The 10,368-nt window shown below is 39.5% G+C and overlaps 1 protein-coding gene across 2 annotated transcripts in view; it reads left to right on the top strand.

The window, feature by feature from the left end:
- Positions 1-10,368, top strand: part of syt7b (synaptotagmin VIIb) — a 130,266-nt gene that overhangs the window by 48,260 nt on the left and 71,638 nt on the right. For both annotated transcript variants that reach the window (XM_005724295.1, XM_013908494.1), the window contains exon 2: positions 7,865-7,968. In XM_005724295.1, coding sequence (XP_005724352.1) covers positions 7,865-7,968 — 104 coding nt within the window. The remainder of the gene's footprint in view (positions 1-7,864; positions 7,969-10,368) is intronic.

A 10,368-nucleotide genomic window follows, 5' to 3' on the forward strand; every position in this document is an offset into this window, starting at 1 on the left:
TCTGGTCCTGCTGCTTTCCTGGTGTTCACTCTCTTGAAGGCTCTCCTTACTTCATGCTCGGAGATGACGAGCACGTTTCCGGTGCTGGCAGTATCTTCCTGTCTGCAGCCGTTAGCGCCGCTAACACTAGCATTGTTGGAGACCTTAGCTGCAGCCCATATTAAAAAGTATGTAGGATTGCTTTCTTTTGAGCAATATCTCTAAAATTAAAACCTCCTGTTTCAGAGTGACGCAGAAAAACGAGTTCATGCATGTATTACTTCTGGGTTGGGCTACCGTAATTCGTTATTATCAGAATGTCCTAAAAACTCCCTGAGAAGCCTTCGGTTGATCCAGAATGATGCAGGGGACTAGAAAGAGAGAATATATTTCTCCCATATTAGCGTGTCTTTACTGGCTCACTGTTAAATCCAGAATCAAATTTAAAATCCTTCTGCTCACATACAAGGTATTGAATCATCATGTGCATCTTATTCCAGTGGAGCACTTCGCTCGCAGATTCCTGGCCTACTTGTGGTTCCTGGGATTTTTCAAAGTAGAGTGGGCCCCCCAGCTCCCGGTTTGGATTCAGGTGACTGAAACTCTCTGCTTGTAAGATTAGGCCTAAAACGTCTTTTTTAAAAGCATATAGTTAGGGTGACACTGAATCCTCGCATAGTTACGCTGGAACAGACCTAGGCTTCCCATGATGCACTTAGTATTTCTTTTTCCCTCTCCGTTTTTCACTCCGTGTGTTTTTATGAACCACTCTGCATTTAATCATTAGTTATTATTCCACAGTGTATTTTTTTGTCTCGTCGCTCTCCCTCCCACCGCCAACCAGTCACAGCAGATGCCTTACCCTCCCTGATCGTGGTTCTGCCAGAGGTTTCTTCCTGTTAAATCAATTGTCAATTGTTTTTTATTTGTGAGTTTTCTGTAAGTTATAGTTGGTCTTTAGCTTACAATGTAGAGCACCTTGAATTGAATTGAACTTTTGTTTTACATTTCATTGCATGATTCAAATTGCAGTGTGTTTTAGAGCATTTTAAAATGTTGTGAAGTTGACTGATGCTTCTCTTGGATTAATCAAATTTATGGCTTTCATTTGTAGCTCTGTTGTGTCCTCCTGGAAAATTCTCTCTCATGGTTGTTGACTTTCAAATTTAAGCAGTAGCTAGTTTAGCTAACTTTGCCCTACTTTTTACTGCATGACAGGTAGCACACATTGATTTATTTTAGCTGTTTTGTAGAAGTTTGCTGGAAGCAGAGTTAAGGAGAGTGGTGAGACTGAACCATACAGATATAGCTGCAGGATGTAGCGATCATTTTCTGTAGTTTGTGACAGAACAACTTAATTTTACATTACAGAAAGTCATTTTAATGAGAAATATTGATTTTGTGCATCAGCTGCTACTCTTCCTACTCACTTCGTTACATTATGACCACCTGCTTAATATTCTGTTGGTCCCCCTTCAATGCCAACAAAAAGTCTGACCTGTCTGGATATGGACTCCACTAGATTCCTGAAGCTGTGCTGAGGTATCTGGCACCAAGATGCCACAACAACAGATCCTTTAAGTCCTGTAAGTTGTGAACTGGGGCTTTTATGGATTAGACTTTGTTTGTCCAGCACATCCCACAAGTCCCACCTGTCTCAACACTTCAAACTCGCTGTTGTGCTCCTCAAACCATTCCTGCTTTGAGGTAGGATCATTATCCTGTTGAAAAAGGCCACATCCATCAGGGAAGATCGTTTCTATGACAGGGACAGTGCAGGTAGATGATATATGTCAAAGATCAACATGGACGCCAGGATGCATGGTTTCCCAGCAGAACATACAGACCACACGGGGCCAGCCCGTGAACCTTGGCCACCTGTGACCCTGTTGCTGGTTCACCACTGTCCCTTCCTTGGTCTACTTTTCATAATAGCTGGGAACACCCCACAAGAACTGCAGTTTTGGAGATGCTCTGAACCAGCCGTCCAGCCATCACAGTTTGACGCTTGTCAAACTTGCTCAAAACCTTATGTTTGCCTATTTTTCCTGCTTCTAACACATGAAGTACAGCCCACCCACCGACAGGTGCCATGATGAAGAGATAATCAGTGTTATTCACTTCATCTGTCATAATATCACGGCTAATTAATTATTAATCAGTTGACTTGATTAGTAATTATGCCAGCTGAAAGTCATTAAAGTAACATTTTTTAAGCTGTGAACTGAAAATAACGACAACGTGTGAAAATGTTTGTGAGTCAAAAGTCTTATTCTTCTACTTTTTTGACTGCTCCCTTTAGGGGAGGGGTTCTCACAGTGGGTCAGCTGTCTCAGAGGCATCCTCCTCTGTTACACTAGTACTGCATGTCCTCCTTACTACTTTGGCTCCAAATTGCTCAACTTGAGCTGTCCCTCTGATGTACTTCTTTCTAATGCTGTCTCGACACTGAGACGCTCTCTATTATTGCAGGGTCTTTACCTTACAATATAAAGTGCCTTGAAGCAACTGCTGTTGTGATTTGGGGCCATATAAATAAAACTGAATTGAATTGAAGTGAATTGAACTGAATCCCAATGAAAATCTTAAGCACTACCACCCCCAGTTCTGCTTTCTGTGTTTTTGTCAGCGCCACCATCTCCAAACCATACATCACAGCAGGTCTCACTAGCATCTTGTATACCTTTCCTTTCACTCTTGCTGCGATCCTTCTGTCACAAATCACCCTTGACACTCTTCTCCACCCGCTCCACTTCAACCTGCCTGCACTCTCTTCTCTTGCATTCTTGATGATCCACATTTGATTTTATGTCGGATTTCCTTCCTGATACAAGCTGGGCTTATATCAGGAAGGCAATAGGAGTCCAGTGACCCCCCCACCCCCCAGCTAGTTTAACAAGCTTTCTACCAAATATCATTAAAAATTAATGCAACACAAGGATGCAGTCTACATTAATACAAGAAAACTAAATAATGGCTTACAATCTGTTGGAGCTGCATGTGGGGAGAAGGGAGACTAAGGCATGTTTAGAGAGACTTCTTTTCAGATGGGCAGTTTCAATCATTTGTCTTCTTACCATAATTGAAAATAATGTTGTGTTGACAGGACACTGCAAGTTGAAAAATGCTGACAACAATAAAATATGTTGAAGAATGGCAAATCACTTCTAATTAAATATCATGTCTCTGTGTTACATTTACTGCAGTTATTGTTATCACAAGGATCTCCGACTATGGCTGCTCCAGTTGTATACTACACAGAGGGAACAAGACAGAGAGAGAGAGATTTGAGTTATAGTAACAGTGTCTTGTTTATATTTGGAGCCATAGGTGGTGCCGAGAGTGATACTAAACACAGCGCAGCGGGGGCTTCATCTGGAGGCAATTCACATTTATTGAACCCTCCGAGACCTGACTTGATATTGTTACATCAGCATAGCCTGTACAGTTTTTCCATGATGCATAAGGTAAATGTTACCATTAATCTGTATATGTAAACTTATTAGTAGGCAGAGGTTTGAAATACACATATACATCTGTTTTGTTTTTATTTCTAATCTGGTTTTTAACTGTAAGCTGCTGGTTTAGTGAAGACTCCACTAATACTTTGAAGCCAGTATAACTGTTTCTGGAAATTTCAGTATTTTTCTTTGTCAGGTGCACTTTGACATAAACCCTACAGTTCGCTTAAGATTTTTAGTCTCAACACTTCAGGGTTAGACTTTTGATTTGCAAACTTATCACCGGGCTTGATTTTTTTTATCCTTGCATGGATAAGGGTGTAACAGGTACGTATTTGTTAGGCCGAGCTGCGATGTTAAGTATCCAGCCCAGTCATGGTGAGGTCATCAGAAGTGGAAAGTTGTTGCAGTTCATCATTTCTTTGTTCCATCAATTTAATCCTCTGGCCCCTTTGCTTAATGTGGCCTTAAGTGCACAGACTGCCTCCATTAGGTTCATGAAGTTAACTTGCTGCTTTACAACTTTACTGTTTTCTTCTAACATAAAGTTGAGAATTTTTTCTCAACTTGACTTTTTTTTTTAAGTCAGTGACAAAAAAAAACAAACAAAAAATGAAAAAAGGTTCATGAAAAAAACCCTTTGCTGTCAGAGGTGTAACACAATGTGTCAGCAAACCCACATCTGTAACCACGAGCCAGAGATCCTAACTCCGGTTTCTGGGATGTTTTCTATGATTCATGGCCTTTTTTGGCGACAGGAAGCAAGCTGCAAACACACAGCTCCTCCTCTCTGTGTTGCGGATATTTAGCGGTTCAGTGTTTAGAAAGTCTTGCAGTTGACTTGACATTTATTTCATATATTTAAAAATAAATGTCAAACTGAATGAAGGCACAGGACAATAAACTGTGCTGCTGAACTCCATTTGATCCTTCATTAGATCATCAGGTACACAGATCTTGCTTTAGCCTGCAGGTGGAGGGAGCTCTCTGTGGTGCTGAAATATAGTACCGTTAAGTTGTAACTATTCCAGAAAAGATAACCAGAGCTCACAGGATGGCGCATTTATGAGATAACACATGTTTCTGTCACAGCAGCACAAAACAAGCAAACCGGGGGGACAGGAGAAGGGTAAAATGGGTGGATGGGTTTGGCAGCAGGATCACAGGGACAAGCAAAAGGCAAAGTCCATAAACAGATAGGGAATTAAAACTGAGCAGACTGAGCACACAAATGACTGGAAAGCTCCAGGGGAAATACAGCTGGATAGACAGTCTGGTTTAAATGAATGAAACCAGTATAAACACTGAGGGAGTTAAAGGAATTGGGAATGGGTCACTGGATAGATGTGGGAAACCAGGTGAGCACAAAATGACACATGAAAGGCAAAATCAGGCATGAATGAAATAATGAAGAGAAGGAATGTCAGAGAAACAGTGTGATGCTGCATGAAGTCAGTGATTCAGTGCTGTTTGAGAACTGGTAGCACTGAGTATAGGTCAGTACTTATAATATGCCACAAGTCTATCCCACCCTATTAGAGCACTTCACTCTCGCACTGCAGGCCTACTTGTTGTTCCTAGAGTATTTAAAAATAGAATGGGAGGCAGAGCCTTCAGTTTTCAGGCTCCTCTTCTATGGAACCAGCTTCCAGTTTGGATTTGGGAGACAGACACTATCTCTACTTTCAAGATTAGGCTTAAAACCTTCCTTTTTGCTAAAGCATATAGTTAGGCCTTAGTTATGCTGCAATAGACGTAGGCTGCCGGGGATTCCCATGATGCATTGAGTTTTTCCTTTGCAGTCACCTTTCTCACTCACTATGTGTTAATAGACCTCTCTGCATTGAATCATATCTGTTATTAATCTCTGGCTCTCTTCCACAGCATGTCTTTATCCTGTTTTCCTTCTCCCACCCCAACCGGTCGCAGCAGATGGCCGCCCCTCCCTGAGCCTGGTTCTGCTGGAGGTTTCTTCCTGTTAATAGGGAGTTTTTCCTTCCCACTGTCGCCAAAGTGCTCGCTCATAGGGGGTCATATGATTGTTGGGCTTTTCTCTGTATCTACTGTACAACATAAAGTGCCTTGAGGCGACTTTTGTTGTGATTTGGCGCTATATAAATCAGCTGGTCCACTGATAATTTGGCCATGGCTGGCTATAGCACTTTGCACATAGTTTGAAATATAAGAAGGGACTTTCATATTGCATTGTGTTTGTTTGTCTCTATTCGCAATATTTACATGAAGAGAGTATTATTAAGAGGATATTATGATATCTAAAGATATGCTTTTTAACTAATTATGTATATAACAGGTTAAAAAACACACTTGACATTGATTTAAAAAAAACAATGTCAGTATAACATATAGGCTTTACTGCCTCCTTGCGAAGGCATTTTTTTCTCAGCTTCCTTTTCCTCAGTTTCAGAAACTTGACTTGACATTTTGGATTCTGATCCAAAAGTTGTAACCTTTAATCTCCTAAGACCTGGACTCTTCCATGGCATGCGTTTTTAATTTCTCTTTGATATTTGGGCATATTGGGACCTGATGAATGTAAAAACAAAGAATTTCCAGATTTTTTTTACCTGATTTTTGTTTCTGAGAGAAATGAGATCCACATATGAGAACATTTGTTTTAAATGTCAATAGAACAGTGGCAGTATAATGTCTTCGTATCTGGATATCAGGCCCAGTTTTGCTCATTTTGTAGAGCAAAATGTATTATTTTGGTCTAGACATCCCAAAATGTGATGTCCACATATGTGGACGCCAGGTCCTAGGAGGTTAAGAGCTTCTCATGCAGCTCTTAAATGTTCTCTCTAAAGTAAAAAGTGAGTCAAGCACTCGACAACAGTGCACCATGACAACATTGTTTCCATAACAAAAACGAAATAAAGCAGCAATACAGTAATAGCTTGCATACACTCGTTTATATCTTTGTATGCATCTTTAAAGTATCTTGAACTTTCAATTATCTTGGGCATTAAAGGTGAACCTGACTAGAAACTATATAGAGAGATAATTAGTGAGTGAAGAATAAAGTTTTCTTGCACATATATCATCACGGATCATGCACTGGCTTAACTTTGGTGCTATCTTGGTGTTCTATGTGGTGAGCCGGTTAAAGTTTCTCATTATGCAATCATAAATTTGTCTTTTTGATTACACCCCATCAAATATCGCTCTTATGTGTTCACACACATTGTCTTTTCATTCTGAAAGATATGAAAGGATTATTATGTTTCCCAGCTGGTTGTGTTTTACTCAGCTGAAGAGCACTGTAGCCGCTTTAGTTGTGTTGTTCTAAATGGGCATGGAAACACTTGTAGGATTGAGCCTACTTATCTGTTAAGCACCAAAACACTTTACTACAACACACCCTCTGCTGCCAGAGTGAAAGGCTCAGAGCAAAAAATTCAACCCTGCCATCTTCGAGTAATTGCCACCACAATCAAAAATCAGATACGCTATCAAAGAGTTGAACAGACTTTAATTTTATTGGGGATGGAGGGTAAAACAAGCTGACATTTGAATAACCAAACTAACATATATGAGGTGCATAATACGAGAAGAAGAAAGTGGATGGAAAGAGTGCGAGCATGGGCAAGAGGGTGGATAAGAATGATTAAGTTGACTTAGCTGATCCTCTTCCAATATTTATTGGCCTCAACAAATTTGCTGTCGGTGCACAGGCAGGGATAAAAAATGAAGTCAAGGGATCAAGGGAAAATTCAGCAGTCAGATGAATTTTTCAGGTGGAGGGGAACTCAGAAAATGATCATCTGCGTAGCAGAGACAAAAAGGATGCAACAGTTATGAGTTCATTGTTTGCCAACATTGCTTTTGCTTTGTGCCAGTGGATTACGAATTGCTTGGCAGACAGCAGGATGAGCTGTATGTTGATAGGCAGAAACTGAAAGAAATAGAGATGAAGAATGGAAGGCTATGGAAGAAGTTTTCATCTGTCAAGACGGGAACAAAGTTGCTGAAGGATTTACGAGATAGAAGAGAGCAAAAGGAAGCTGGTAATTGCACAGCTTCTGGCCTCGTGATATTATCTCTTCCTGACATGTGCGCATCGCCCATTGATACATGCAGGGAACATGGGGATGATGCCTTTTCACTGCCTTTGTGCCCCCCTCGTTCCTGTTACATTTCTCTCTGTCTTACTGATGACAGTTGCCAAATGACAAGGATGAATGGTGAAAGGAAGGAAGGAAATAAGGAAGGAAAGCACATTACTAAGCATCACTGCTGATTATCTCAAGCATTTCTTACTCAAGCATTTCCCCAAAATGTTGAGCTCTGTCTTTTTTTGTCCTTCAACAAGTCATCTTAGACTTTAAACCTCAGGAGCTTCAAAAGGCTAATTGTTACAATAAATGCACTAACACCCTCTGTGTGTGTCTGTCTCTCTCCCTCAGGCTCAGTGTCTCTCAGTGTATTCCTGGTGTCTGTTGCATTCATAGTATGTGCCATTTGGCTGGTAGCTCTGTGTGGCGTCTGCACCTGGTGCCAACGTAAACTGGTAAGTTCCAATACTTATTATTCACATTTTAATGACCATGTTCCAGTATTGACATTTGCTTTAAGTCCCCAGCGACCCCAGCAAGAATATATTGTAGATCTTTAATAGGCATCTAGGAAATCACTGTGAAATGGAAACTGAGATGTTGGGTTTTTTTCCCTGGTGAGTAGGTGGCATCATTTATTCTAGAAATAAACTTTTGGAATAAAAATAGTTGCATAATCACTTTGCAGATTCGTGATTTCTTTTCTTTTCAAGTATAGTAAAGAAAATCTAACCAGATACATCAACTGTATCTTTGTTATATCCTACATATTTAAGTGTTTTAGAGGCAGTTGGTACAATTTGTAAGGTCTTGTTTTGGAGGATGACTGGACAAACTGGCTGAGTGTAACATCTGTTTTTTTTAGGAAGTAAGAAGGTTGTGGAAATTCTGCTGGGCCTTCTCACTGTATGAATAATTCATTATTGGAAGGATCAGCACACCTTTTTTAATGCCCTGCATAGAAAACAAGATTTTTCATTTATTGTGTGTCCTAACCTTCAAATGAATCGAACGTTTTTGGTGCACAGGATGAAGAAAAAAACCTCATTTTGATATGGTGGTCTTTAAAGAAAAAAAAAAAGATATATTACTAAATCTTGCACATTTTTATTCAAAAATAAATTAAATGTTATCTGAAATGCAAAATTTTGATATGCAAACAAAGTATGTGCTCATTTGGATGAACAGAGTGTACTGAAATAATACTCTCATGTGCAAGTTGAATGTTTTCTTTTCACTCCTCTGAGAAAATACATGTTGTGAAAGCAAAATCGCCCCAATACTGACCAGTGAATGAAAAAAAAACAAACAAACAGTGTTTCTGCATGAAAATTCAAATTAATGTGATTTAACTCTTTAAAGCCTGAACTTTGAAAAAGCTGCCAGAAAATTCCTGTGAGTGTTTAATGAAGCTTCTCACAAGTAAAACAGATTTTAGATATTAATTTGTATATATGTAAGTTTTAATTTGTATAATATTTTCTGCATGCAACGTTTTACTTTTTGCAATTTATTGCTTAAATATGTTCAGTTTATTTTAGTTTTGTGGGGTTGAGGTGGGGAGATGGGGGTGTCACATTGATGAAAACTCAGTGTCAAAAACTCACAAAGACTCATGTATTAAATTAAATTAAATTCGCTTGTCATTGCAGAGTTAAATCAGCATCAACTTAATTAATACTAGAGACTTGACATACAGCTTTCAGTTTCTCACACTGCAGATGAGAGTTGCAGATCCACTGTGACTGATGGGAAAACTTCTCAAGGTTTGGTCCTCTGCCTTATAACTGAGGGCTGAAGCAAGTCTTTCTTTACAGTCAAACTGTTTCAGAACAACATCTTGTAGCTGTGTAGAAGATTTACAGCTGTATAGACAGTCAGGGTTTCTTCTGAAATATCTGCAGCCTTAAATTGAATGTGTTTGCCTTAAATAGTGTTGTGCTTTTTCTGCGCCATGGCATTAGAAGCAGGAGAGAGGCTGTATATTTGGCTGTGGCGGCGAACATGAACAGAAACCTCTGTAACTGTGACCGTGGCTCTGAGCCTCGTGCATCATGGCAGCCGCTCCATGCTAATGATTAATATGCTAATGAGCGTCACTTTGAGCAATTGGCTGCTCAAGTAACTGTAATTCCTAATTTTGATCTGCTGGCATTTCCCCCACTTTGTCCTCTCTTTCCCCCCCTTCATGCATCTCTTTTGTCCTGTTCGCATCTCTCTCTGTTTGAATAGTGACTGTAGCACAGCAATTCATTCACCACGACAAGCTAAGAGTTAACTGAGCTATTACAGATGAAAAACACCTTCTAAGTAACATTTACAATTGCTCACGACTGAGAAACAAACCCATTTCTTATCTTTGTTTACTTTAAAGTTATCCATATCTCTCTGTGTTTTTGTGTCACCTTCTCTCTGTATAACAAATGATCTGGTTTGTATTTGTCTCTTTGTCACCTTATCACCCCGTCCTTGTCAGAATTTCACTGCTTCTCTCTGCCCTTTTCTAGTATTGTCCCTTGCTTGCATCTGTTGCAATTTTAGTTCTCCATTCTGCTTGCTTTCTATTTCCTTAAGGTTAAATAAATAATCACAAAAATTATAAGAAAAGATGAACATACATTGTATATACACATATGCTATGTTGGGGGTGGGGGTGCAGATTTTAGATAGTGAAATCTGCAAATAGTGAGTACTATTACCTGAAAAAATAGCTATAATCTTACCTACTGATCAAAATTTACTGTCAAAGATTTTCTGTCAGCAGATTAATCATTTCATTGACTAACCTCTTTGGCTCTAGTCAGTAAGGATAGTTCAGTATTGCTTGTAATGAACTATTTTTTCTTTCTCTGAGC

The sequence above is a fragment of the Pundamilia nyererei genome, unplaced genomic scaffold (genome assembly GCF_000239375.1).
Source record: "Pundamilia nyererei isolate P.nyererei 1_Seehausen unplaced genomic scaffold, PunNye1.0 scaffold00011, whole genome shotgun sequence".
Lineage (NCBI taxonomy): Eukaryota > Metazoa > Chordata > Actinopteri > Cichliformes > Cichlidae > Pundamilia > Pundamilia nyererei.